General features: G+C 37.5%; 1 protein-coding gene across 2 annotated transcripts in view; it reads left to right on the forward strand.

The window, feature by feature from the left end:
* The first annotated feature begins 719 nt into the window (after positions 1-719).
* The window catches only part of LOC124795368 (60S ribosomal protein L28), a 28,809-nt gene continuing 15,586 nt past the window's right edge, over positions 720-13,942 (forward strand). The window contains exons 1-2 of one of the 2 annotated variants that reach the window (XM_047259383.1): positions 720-730; positions 13,153-13,249. In XM_047259383.1, coding sequence (XP_047115339.1) covers positions 13,163-13,249 — 87 coding nt within the window. In that variant the 5' untranslated portion in view covers positions 720-730; positions 13,153-13,162. Of the gene's footprint in view, positions 731-9,867; positions 9,981-13,152; positions 13,250-13,942 lie in introns of those variants that run through there. The other variant, XM_047259375.1, reaches the window with a different exon arrangement.

The raw sequence follows: 13,942 nt of genomic DNA on the forward strand, positions 1-13,942 counted from the left end.
CGATCAAATAAGCGAGGGGTTCAAAACACGTCTGATGAGAAAAAAGCTGATTACCGACATAGTGAAGGAGAACCAAATTACCATGTACTCAACACGAAAAGAAATCAGCGAGGTTAGGGCAGAAGTAGAAGCGATATCCATGTGGAAAACGGAAGTAACTGATAAAATAGAGGTGATGTGCAAAAATTGGAGTGAAATGAATAGACACATAGATGCCAGATTCAGTGCCCTACAAAACAACGCTAATCAACATTCTGAAGGAGTCACTGTGGATAGCACCATAATAAAAATAGTATTGGCGGAAGTTTGTGAAGAACAAGGAAAAGTTTTAGAAAACGCTACTGAGCGAGTCTCGCAACAGGAAACCGCACTTCGAAAACGGGAGCACGATCTCCGTTAGGTATCCGAGAAACTTGAGGTCCTTACGACAAGACTGGAACGAATGTACTTACATATGATCGAGATTCCGACTGCAGGCTGCCTGCAGCAGTAGGCAATAGCGAAGAATCGCGAGTGTTACGCGACATGGTCCCTCACAGTTCCCAAGACACAGATAGCAAGGCAGTAAGGAGTAGCGGCAAAAAACAGAGGAGGATGAGCTACGAGATTTCCAACAAGGAGGTAGTATGGCACTGAAGAAGTGGGAGTGCTGCTGTAACTCAAGGAAGTAATTTGCGGCAGTTCTGCTCGGATCTGCACTGCATGAACTTCATCAGTCCGGTGTGGTGAGGTGGAGGAAAAGGCGAGAAGCGATTGCTAGCGCAGATAAAGGCTTCGAACAACAAAATGGGATCATATCCCTGGAACGAATGGTATATTAGGAGGTGAAATCGGTTCAACATGGGGCACAAGGTTACATGTCATTCCGGTCACTAAGATAACATCTTGCATTCGGAACCAACCATTTTGTTGACGAAAGGAATTGTAAAAAAAACGGAGTTAGAGAATAACACTGGAGCCTTGAAGATTTTTTTGAATTTACTGATTGTGAATGAATCTACAGAGTTAGGATCTAGTGTAAATAAATGGTTTGTGGGCAGTGAATTGTTTGTATTGTTAAAGACAGAAGAATGAAACACTGGCTGCTGAAGAAATAAAAGTATTTGTACCAAAGGTACAAATTGTGGCAGAACTGGAAACCCTACGATGAAACCAATCAAAAGGGATACATCACATATAGAACAAAAGCTCTATGTAGAGTAAACATGTGCCAGGAACATGTGGCGAGACCTTTGATTTTATGTGACTTACGAACTTATTTTTTGAATTTGCATAGGTATTTTGTCTAGTGTCTATTTGAGTGATGCTTTTACAGGTGTTCTAGTTGGTGTGATTTTTCTTACTTGTGTCATGTGGGTTTCGTCGTGTGCTACAATCTCTACACAACTGAGTGATGCATGATTGTGGTTACTATGAGAAATATATGTAGCAGTCTGATTAGAATGCTTTTTTCTGGACGATGGCTGAAGAAAATAAATGCCTTTTGTGTAGCACAACATTTTTCAGAATGTTTCAGGATCTTAAGGAAGTAAAAATGTCGAAGGATGACGATTATGATATTGAGAGTTTTATTTATTGTGCCCACGCACAATGATGTGAGTCTCGTTGACGAGATTTTTTTGTGTTGAAGGCTGCTGGATAAAGTGACATGGCAATTGTGTTATTGCAAGCCCAAGGAAAACTAATGTGAAGGTGAGATGGTATTGCAAGTAAGGGGCTAAATAGAACTTAAGAGTTCATACTGAGGAGCACTCAAAGTTAAAGTCTGTAATTATTAATGGAACAATGATTCTTCTTGCCAGAGATCCATGAGTCAGACCACGAGTGGTTGATATTCTATGAGAAACAGAAAATGTGTGCAATAATGATGAGTTCTCCAACACAGTTCGCCATAGGAGGTGCTCACAGTAAAGAGGCCAAACTCATTCAAGTGAAAATAAGGCGACCCATCATAACCATGGTAAAGTAATTAATGTTCTAACTGAAGGTAAAGTATGAACTGTAGGTATGTGATTTGTCAGTGATGGAATTCGAGTGAACAAGGTGTACAAAGTGTCTCACAAGGTCTATGTCTTGTTAAGTTTTTTTCATAAATTTGCATTTCTGGGTATCTGTTTTGGTCCTAGTTTCAGGTTGAAGAAGAGATGAGCCGATAGCCAATGGAGTGTACCGATGTGTGCCTTTACCATTCCACACAACTGACCTAAATGATCTGGACACAGGGGTAGTTGGGAGTATCGATTACTAATTCACTAATCATATGTGTAGCCATAGTAGAACTCACTGATTGCAATCGAATACAAATCTAGTAATATTTTGGAAGGGAATGGATGGTGAGAAAATTGCATTTGGCAATAGCTAGATTTTCTTTTGGTGGTGGAAAGTACTAACAACAGGAATGATCATCCATTTCGTTTTCCTCTTCTGCCCCATATCCTCATTACAACTAGGCTTAGGACAACAACCATTATTAATTTGATCTTGCATTGTCTATTCTAAAATTATAAATATTGCTTATGCAGCACACCTTAATGTACCTTGTTAATTATTATCTTAAATTATTTTGCTGCGTTTTAAGGATATTATCGTGTTTTATACTTTAGTTTATCTTTTTCGTTTTGACCAACTATTTTTTATTCCACATAGGGAACTTATTCTGCATTTTCAAGGCAAAGTGTGCCAGTCATTTTATAAAAATGCACGTAGAGTCAGGTGTTATTAATATTTAACATCTGCCTTCTAAAGAAACATTAACTGATAATGTCACAAAGCCAATAAGTAATGCTAGATGCGAAACATGAGTAAGAAACTATGGCCTTGTGAAATAAATTAGGGCATGTCTGTTTATATATGAATTTCACACTGTATATCGATATTAGTTTAATGGTACTTACTAGAATATATAAAAAATATTGACAGTTTTCTGATAATGCCTTGGTTTTCCCCCAAACTGCCATAAATTTTATTTACCCAGTCTGTATCACTGATGTGTATTATTTCTCTATGGCTATCTGCAGAAAATTCTACTCTATAGTTCCCTTGAATATATAAATACTATTTTTACTGGCAACTAATGGCTTTAGTGATGACATCTGCTAAGGAAACTGACAGTGAAGCATATGTCAGATTTGGAGATTTTTGGGATAGACGTAGACAACTTCCTGTTGCCTCCTGAAAAGTTCTCGCTCCAGGCAAATGCCGGGATGGTTCCTTTCAAAGGGCACGACCGACTTCCTTCCCCGTCCTTCCCTAATCCGATGAGACCGATGACCTCGCTGTCTGGTCTCCTTCCCCAAACCAACCAACCAACCAACCTGAAAAGTTCTTTGATGTCAGTTGATGCCACAGCCTCAAATACCAAACCAAGTTCGAGTAATTACTCCAATAACAAATGTAATACACATCAGTGCTGGCAACGATTTTGATGAAACAGTGCCTGATTCTAAAATGTAGTTGTGATGAGGAGACTTTACATTATTGTTTAACCATTCTTCCATGGTTCTCCCTAATAGCTGAGGCAACGTCAGGATGGTTTCTTTGAACAGGTCATGATGGAGTTTTACTTCCACATGCTTTTATAGTGTGCTTTGTTCTCTTTTCTGCAACTATATTTTTCTTTACTCACATGTGCAAACATATTTTTAGAATAGTTTTGGTGCATCTCATACTAATGTTTAAATGGTTGTAGACAAATTAATAAAGAAAACTGCCACATGTTTATTTCAGAAAAAGATTTTATACAGCTTCCTCAGTTTTTACGGTCTTATGGAGCCAATACATTTTTCAACAGAGTGGAGAGAAAGTGGCAGAATAATGGATAACACTTTTAGTAGTGGAGGAAAATGCTGGGAGAAAAACGAATACTGATAAAATTCCAGCATTGCTAGAAATTAACACAGAAATTTATTTCAGGTGAACACCAAAAAACGTATAGTACTATGAACATATAGAATAGGTAGTAAAAATATCATGAAGTCGTAAATTGTTGCACTTGAAACTAAAACTATCATACACATTCACCAGTTGTTATCATGGCTCGTATACATAGGTGAATTTTCGTTGAGATTTCGTGTAATTTCTGCACCTTGGATTGGCACACTAGTCCTAATCTTTTATCTCAAAAAATCTCTTCAAAGAAATTTTGGTGTGATTCAAAACTTATATCTCTCGAAAATAACAGCACATTATCAAGATTAAAGCTATATGAATAATTTGGCGCCATCTCTATTAAAAGAGATACTTGGGTCAGCATTTTTTGTGGTCACTTTCAGTTTTCTTATCAACTTATCAATTTTTTTATTTCCTTACCAACCAGCCTGTTGATGTCCATAAACACATTTCTTCAGCCTCTATACTTTTCCAGGAACTGCAAAATTTTCTGGTGATGATATAATTTCTACATTTAGGTATCCATAGAGATAAGTTGTGATTATATCAACAAGGTCGATGTCCAGGTATTTCTCAAGCTGCCATACATAAGAAGAATCTGATGGACTCAAGCTTGATTATCACTGTGAACGTATCCTGATAATTAATATCTTGAACTTGTGAGTACCCTTTTACAACCAGACGTTTCACATGTGTTTCTGGTGTGCTGTAAGTCCCAAGCTTTTTCTGTAACACCCACTTAGTCTTCAGAGCTTTTTGTAGCATTGGTAACTCTATCTCTGCATATGTGTCATTATGAATTAGAGTTGAGAATGTTTTCTTCATTGCTTTTCGCCATTCTTCCTTTTTTACGCCTTCCAGGCCTCCTTTGAGATTGACGTCAAAGTTGCTTCAAAGTTGTTCTCACGTTAAGTAAGTAAACTGGTCAGTTCATCCCTTGGATCTTGGTTCTGCCCTTGACCTTTGAGATGTAGGTGCTTTTTGAAATAATAGAATCCACTTGCAGAGTTCTGTACCTCATTTGGTAAAAACAGAACCCTTATAGGATCAGTTTGTTGTCCATCTGTCAGTCTGTCTGCCTATCTGACAGTTAAAAGACCTTTTCCTCATGGACAGTTAGAGTAGAGTTGCCATCCATCCCAATATACCAGGACCATCACCGTTATGGACCTTCTTGTCCCGACATGCACCTGAAACCAATTTTCTCCCGATTTTGCAAAATACTGCTACGAGTTTGGCTCAAATACTGAAATAACTCCATCTGTTAGCGCAACGGGTAAATGCAGTCTCAATTAGCTTTATTTATGTCAACAATTTATGTTGACAAGGTCGTTTCACGGATGATGTTGCGTGTTGCATTTTCTACATCTAGCGCCATCATTCGAGAAAATACGAAACTTCTTCAGTAGTACGGGGATGGAACTATTTAAGCAGCACTACGCAGAGGAATCAGATAGTTCCCATTTCAATTGTGGTCTGATAAGACTATTCTTTCTAATCGTAATACGAACAACTAGTGCAAGTGTAACGTCCCCTTAGAAAAATTAATGAATTACTGTGCTGATAAACCTCTTACATTATTTGATTTTCAAACAGCTGAGCAAAACTGAATGTACTCAGACATTACTCTCTGATCAACACTAAACTGACACACAATATTTTTAGCGCAACGCAATCTGACTTCCAAAAATCCCTACGAAAGAATGGCCCTGACTAACATTAACCTACTTACCTCACAAAAATCTTCATTACTCGAACCACTGCAATATAGTGAGCGCCACTACTGCCAGCTAAATAAAAGATTCAAACTACTGAAGGCACTAACTACTGTAAGGCATAGTTAGCAAATGAAAGATTTTGATAGAGAACAAACAATGTATTTGCCTTATTAGTGTTCAAAAGTGATAATATATATATCAGTCCATGATATCCAATATTACAAATTTAGTCTTTCTGATGAACACACGTCCAGATCGTCCGCTCTGAAAATTCCGCCATCTCTCTCCCCACATCCACCACTGCTGGCGGCTCACCTCCAACTGCGCAACGCTACCCGCTGTTAACAGCCAACTGCCCAACACTGCAATAGCCAACAACAATGCAAACCAGCCACAGACTGCATACAGCACAGCCAGTGATTTTCATACCGAGCGCTACATGGCGTTACCAATATAAAAACCTAAACAGCATACTTACACAAGTTAGTATTGTTTGAAGTGTCTGCTGCAGGTTTATAGGGTGTGAAGTGTGTAGTTAAGTGTACTTAGATGACTAATCTGTTATGATGAGCTCGCTGTTTGGTCCCCTCCCCCATATCAACCAACCAACCAACTAAACTGTTCTTGTCGACTGTTTACAGTCTAATATAGGTTATGAATAACCTAAGGATGGAAACACAAAGCTTTATTTTTCGGATAATTACACAAAAGAGTGGTCTTTTGTCAAGAAAGGACATACAGATTGGAAAGTGTTTGTGAGGTGTGTAGCTGCTTCATCTCAGTAACTCATGGAGTTAAGGCAGATGCGAGGCATCACATTTCTACCAAGAATCATACAATTAGCCATGTGGTAGTTTCATTTCTAGATTCATAACTAAAGAATATACTCATGAAGAATTGCTTGTTGTTGCTGCAAAACTAACAACAGCTTGTAAAGTTGTTTAGCATCATCAATCGTTCAGTTCTCTTAACTGTACCATAAAACTGAATGGCGCAATGTATCCCGACACCAAAGTCGCCGCAAAACAGTCTACAGTCAGGACGAAAGCTACAGCGATTGTTAAAAATATTCTCACACCACACTCCATGTCCAAATGCATAAAACAATTGAAAGAAGTGTCATTTTACGGGGTAGGCGCCGATGCATAGAACCACAAGGCCGAGAAAATGTATCCTTTAGTTGTTCAATATTTTACTGAAATCGACAGAGTCCAACAGAAGCTATTGAAGTTTGAACCGCTGAATAGCGTAACATAAGACTTCCTTTGTAAGTCAATGCAATCAAAACATACGTCAGTATACATCCCATATTTTGATACTCGCAATCTCAATTATGAAAACCTGCAGATGAATTACCTATACAGAGTGGTCAGAAACAGTGGAAAAGCTTTTAAGAGTGTTGCAGAGTAGATTGTCCTGAGAAATGACAGATGAGAAATAAGTTCGATACATTGTGTCATTTAAAGTAAATTATCATTGAAGTTAGCCAATCAGGCCATTGCGTGCACAAATTCAAGTTACCCATAGGATGTAATTATTTTCAGTTGTTCTCATAGCATAGATAATACCTCACGAGACCCCTGAGCCTTCATCTGGGAGTAAGGAATACATACTTATGGCATACCATGCCTTTTTTCATACTCATCTGCATTATGGAATACTTCTTTGGGGAAACTCTGCTGGGGCAAAAGATGTTTTCCTCTGGCAGAAGAAAGCCATTAGATGTATTTTTAGTGTGAGCAATTTAACTTCTTGCAGACAGTACTTCATTGAGCACTAAATTCTTACAGGTCCCAGTCTATATATATTTTTAGAGACATTGTTGAAAGAGAAAGCATTCTATAGCATAAGTGAATTCCTACATAATGAAAAAATATGATACTCTATTATTATAAATGTAATTGTGATCAAACAAACTGTAATTTATGTCGTACAACCATACTGACCTTTTGTATAATCATATAACGTATGTTAACTTTTGTGTAATCATTTGTACCACAATCTGTATAACTATGTAACTACTGACGTTATGTATAATCATTTGTATAACCATCTGACGATGCCTATACAACACAACAGTTTTATACAGGCAAATAAATATGAAAATATAAATATGAAATAGAGCCTATGACAGACTGCACAGAAGTCCACCTGAAAGGGAGCAGTCATATTGGCTACCCTGGATTGCCATTGGTTCCTTAAATTTCGGACCGAGCTGTCCCTAAAGGCCTGTCCACATGCAATATCTGTCTGCACAGATATCTCCGAAAATGTCTGTGCATGCAATATATCGCTGCAAATGTGGTATGTTCATTTGACACATGATCCAATCTACTGCTAGCCCGCTACCAATCAGCGCAGAAAAGAAATTTTGGTTGCAAGCGACTGTACTCTCGTATAGTAACCTTAAAGCCTTTTTATTTATTCAGAAATGGAGGTAACTCTATTACAGCCTGGTTTCACAACTTGCACTGCAAAAAACAAACAAAATGTCAGAAGCAGAAAGGCAGGCAAAATTTGTCTAAGCAGAGGCTGCTTAAGCAAAGGCAGTTTTCTCACATAAATTTACTTTAGGAGTTGCAGGGCGCGCTCAAAGACTGGTTTAATTATTTGGGAATGAAATTTACAAACATATAATTATCTTTTGACGCTCATAGCTCCTAGTATAATACAAAAAGTACTTAGTTCCATTCTGAACTTTAGACAGGGACTCATATATCGAAAGTTCTACTTGTGGTACTGCAGTAGGGAAATCTACAATTCATCTATAAATCACTCTTGCTATAAACCACAAATTATTCTAGGAAGTAAAGGAAGTGTAATAATAATAACTAAGGTCTGTAGAACAAATAAGGTCTACTTTTGTCCTACACTGTAACTACTCACATTACATTATGATGTAGGACAGTACTGAGTGAAAGTAAGCTAGCAACCTACCTGCAACAGATCGAATGGATTTCGTTATTATGCTAAGGTGTTTTCAGTAAACAGTCTGCAACGATTTTTAGTTTATTAACCATTGTTATATATCGTTTCCCTGTTTGTCGTATGGTGAACCTCTCGTAATTTCCTTGTTAAAGCATATTAGAAGGAGTTGCATTCTTATCCCTATTGCTATATTCCTTGTGTTTAATTTTCCACTAACATGTAAGACTCCTATAGTTTTCGATAAATTCGACAACGAACTATCTAGAACACTGGTGTGCATCTGCTATTTTAAAATTCTCTCTACACCCACATACGAGAAACACCTGACTGAATAAACAGCTGACTCAAACATGTTTTAGCACCAGATTTGCGGCGATGTCCTGTTCACATCCTCCGACACGTCTGTGCAGATATGATTTGAACCTACAGCAGATAACTTCTAAGCAACAGAAAACAAGAGAAAAAGAATGAGCATCTGGTCACGGATGAGAAAGTTTTCACAAGTTATTTTCCGCTGAGTTCTGCACCGTATGACAAGTAACCAGTATCGATACGAGTTCAAACAGAAGCAAAATACATTAATGAGAGAGGCAGTCGCATTCTATAAGATATTAGGATTAACTTCGAAACGTCTGGCGATAGACAAGGCCAATTAATGCCACATGTTTAGTTCTGTAATATCAGCAAGTATATTTAATCAATTTCTGTGGAAACCAATGAAGCAGCTATATCTGCCTGGCAAGGACCTATTCAGGGAATCAGCGTAAAACTCTTTTTTATGCTTTGTGATTATTTGGTGAAACTGATACGCATTTCGCAGACGTCGTACTTGTCACTGCATATATATTTTTCGAAATGGGGCCGTTTTTCAAAACTGCAACGTAACACAACAATCTGTTTAATATTTACCAATGAATGAAGCAAGGACGCTCGTAGAGAATCCTCCTTTAACCATCCCAAAGTGCGTATACAATTATTACTCTTGCATAGCCCCATTAAAATTCTTTTTTGTTAAAAGGCTGCTTAAAAATGGTATCCGATGTATGACATATGCAACTGCGAACTGAAAAAAAAACCGTCCACACTAACATCGTGTGGCTGGTTCCTGAAGCTCTGTCAACATCCGAATGAAGAATATTGTCGAATCGTCAATATTTGACCTCACACGTTCAGTACTGAGGTTATTTTTAAGTCCATCAATACTGCTCATCAATATTTCTGGTATTGACAAGAAGCCAATACATGCCCTCAGGCGGTCAATGTATTGAGAGTTTGACAATATTGTTGAACGCCTATGAACTGGTGGAAACACCAATTGAAGATCATTGGGACACGTCATTGCATTTCGTGCTGGTTGTGTTCTCTTTGGCCAAAGTGAATTTTGACGACCACTGCGATGTTGCGGCATATTGTTCTTCCGTTTCCGTTAGGGAGTGTGGTGGTAAGGTAAGTATTTATGCATGTGGTATATTTGTTATGTAGATACAAATTTTATAAGTAATTAGTTGTAAAGAAGTTTGGTTGTAATAGTACGGGATGTATAGCCACATCGGAGTTGGTTCAAAGTGTGTTCGTATCTTATAATTTATACTGTAGCTTTGTAATCTATTGCCTTAATTTTATTCATAATTTTGGTGTGCACTTTGCCGTTGTGTTTGTTCGAAAGTCTCTGGTTGCAGGTACTGTTGACACTTTTAAATTGCTTTAGTTAGTATATTTGTGAACGTAAGTTCCTCTTACGTGTAGCCATTCTCGTCGTGTTAATTATATATTACCCGACGCTCCGCCTCCCCCCCCACGTAGCCTTTCGTCGTGTTAATTATAAATTAATTGAGCCCCCCCCCCCCCGCCGCTATAATAATTACTTATGTACTTATTTTATTGTCCCTATATAATTTATTATGCTTATTCATCATAATTGGGTTGGGAAAACCGTCTCTTGCAGTAATTGTAAGTTTCTCGATTCAGGTTAGTGCAGGCTCATGGTGTGACATCTGTTAATTCTTCATTATTATAAGATGATAATGAGTATAATTTTAAAAACCTTGTGATCTAGGTTTTGATCGGTAAATGTCGGAAATTGTTTAAAATCTTGTTGCGGTTTACGGGCTTTCTGTTTAAACTGACGGAGAAACACAGCATAGCATAACATTAATTTCGTAATTTTATAATTGTTTTTAAGACTTTTTCGAATATGGCTTATGTAATGCAGTGTTCCTGAATATACGAAACAGATTAACTAATCAAAGATTGTTCGTATTATTGAACATGAGCCCCTCTCTGTGGATGAGTACGCGCACAGAATGGAAATATCCATGTGACGCTATTGCCAACAGAGTGCCAATATCCACTGGTGGAAAATTTTCTCGTGGCTAGTGCTATCAGACATGTTTCCTGTAGGATGCCAGAAAGTGTATATTAAATGTAAACGTGTTTCTGCTGCGATTAGAACCTTTCCATTTCTGTTAATTAGTCCCAATTTTCTTATTCAATGCATGAATTACCTCGTAGAGTGTTGAATGTGTTGAAAACTGTAATGTCCAGTAGATATAGTATAGCACATTCTTTACCATGTCACCTTGCCTGATATGATGCTCCATTTACCAGACTATGTTCACATGTATTTTCAAAACAGTAGTCTGCAGTGCATAAGTTTTATAGTGCAAATAGTTTAGTTGAGTTACTTTTCTGCCCCACCCCCCTAAACATACACTTGAATTTCAAAACATTTGTTCAGTAGTCTCTAGATGCATGCATTTAGCTGTACTTGTGATCAGTGTTTTTACATTTGTGCTAAAAAATTGTGGCTTTGCCAACTTTTATCTGAATTGTCACTTCCCAACCTATCTTAGACTGGTGGGTATATATTTATTCACACACACACACACACACACACACACACACACACACACACACACACACACAGTGCCATCAAACACAAGATGAGATCTACAAATTCAACCAAATCATAATTTCTGCACCGTAATGTCATACAACACCCTAACATCAGGGCTCAAAGCAGACGGGTGGAATTGGAGGCTTCTGTTGACCCATGGTATATTTGGCAGCTACAGTATGTGAAAGTAATCCTTGCCAAACTGGCAACAGTATTAGTCTTAACTGCACAATGAGATCTTGGAGTAAATTATTCTGAATATGAATTTGATAATATGCAGTAGATGAACAGTAGTATTTTCTTCTTTCTTCATTTGAACAAAACTGTTATGTAATGGAATTGAACTCAGAAGTGTACGTTCAGATTTAAATTGTCTGTGTCCGATGCTGTAGAAAAGAACTGTGGTTGAGTTGTCATTGGTATTATGTGGGATATAAAGACATTTTCAGATGGCTACCGTGTCAAGGAAATATGGTTTAACATGCTGTACTATAGGCTGAGATAAGTGAAATTTGAATAACTTTTCTTGTGATAAAAAGCATCGTTTCTGGGTGAGATCTGTGTGCCTGGAAAAGTCTATGCTGTTGTTGCTCTGATCCACATGTAAGTTATGATTTTATATTTTTGAGTGAATTTGTTGTGTGGACTCTTTAGAAGTTTATATACCTCTTACAACCTGTTTATCAAATAACCACAGCTCACATCTCTGTGATTCCCCATTCTGTGAAAGAAACTGGCTTTCCTTAGTGTGTACTCTGTACCTCTCTAGTTTCATTTTACGTGAACAGTTGGGTATGTAATATGCACCAGAAAACATGGCGTTATCTCTGTTATTTTGCAATTCCCATTAAACTGTTGTAATTGCCTGGTTAAGTGAGTTGGTTGGAGTAAATTAACTGCCTACCCTTTGTAATAGAACCATGTCTAATAAAGGCACTGTGGTGTTCAGAGCAGCCTTCAAATTGATGACAGCTTCACTTTTTCTGTATATGTTCATGAACTGAACTTGCCTTATTAATCTAATTTTCATGGCAATACAACCCTGCATGGGGTCTTTGCCTCTTAAAGTTTCATATGTTTTGCCCTCTAGTGCAGTTCTCTGCCATCCTTTGAAGTTCAAAGGGATTTTGTCTCTTTCCTTATTGTGTGTCCACTTCTTTTGTGGCATTTGTCTTCCAGGTGGCCTTCATTCAGAAACCTTAGTTCGTCCAGTATCCATGCTAAGGGCATGTCCATGCTAGGGTCTTCTCCAACTTATTAGTCTTAAAAAATGTCATCTTGTATTAAGTGATCCAGCTCATTGTTCTGAAACTCCAGAAATCATTATCCTGAACTTCACATATATCTTGTGCAGAAGCCAGCATTCAAATATCCTGAGCTGCTGTTCATCAGTACTTGTCAATGTTTCACATCTGTAGGTGACAACTGGCCTGATTATGACCATGCAAAATTGAAGGGGGGGGGGAACTTAAATCTCTCCTGCCTGAATGTATTTACATTTCACCTTCATAACTCGTGTACCAGAAATATTCATGTAATTTAAAATTACAATTCATGCATTTATAAAAACTATTTGAAAGTGTTAACGCTCAAAATAGAACATTTGCATTGAACAAAATTTCTGTTGCCAGCTTAATGGTGGGGTAATTTTAATTATTGTGAAATGGCTGCATATTACCTGTTATAACATTTTGAACATGTGTAACTTAACATTCTTTTCAGGTGAAGTAAAATGTCTTCTCATTTATCATGGATGATCATCCGGAACAACAATGCGTATCTCCTGAAGAAAAGGAACATCAACAAACCATTCAGTACGGTTAGTGATTGGTATTTACTGTAATACAAATTGTTTGAAACAGGCTACACCAATGTTTCTTAAAACAATCTTTGAATACTAATTTATTACTGTAAGGATTATTTCTGCCACTGTCACAAAGTCATAGGGTTTTTCTTGAAAACTTTCAAAAGTACTTTTAGTTAACTTCTGAATATTGGATTTTCTTATTGAGGATCTTTCAAGATTCTGGAGATATGTGAATATCAAGAGCTTAGAAAATTGGTGCTAAGCAAAGAAGGGAATGCTGAAAGTAGTATGTTAAACAAAAGAAACTTAGTGTTACAGAAAGGGAAGAGGTAATGGGTCATTTGAGGTGATACAGTGAGAATTTGGTGGGGCACTGAAAGACCTTTGTTGAAACTAGGCACCTGGTATGATGATATTCCCAGAAAATTGTTGAAATTCTTGACAAAGCCAGCCATGACAACTATTCCATCTGTTTGCAAAATGAGTGTCAGATTTCAATAATGGGATAATTCCAATTCCACAAAAGTTAGGTGCTGATGAGTGTTACTGAACTCGGTTTGTCAGGTATTGGTTCAGTTCTACATAGAGTATATGAAAAACGTGACCATCTACTAACTGTAGTGTATTGTAGGTCTCTGCAGAAGAGAAATGTTCCTAATGATTGGTAATAAAGCACGGGTTATTCCAGTTTCCAAGGAGGAGCAT

This window comes from Schistocerca piceifrons, chromosome 1, assembly GCF_021461385.2.
Source record: "Schistocerca piceifrons isolate TAMUIC-IGC-003096 chromosome 1, iqSchPice1.1, whole genome shotgun sequence".
NCBI lineage: Eukaryota > Metazoa > Arthropoda > Insecta > Orthoptera > Acrididae > Schistocerca > Schistocerca piceifrons.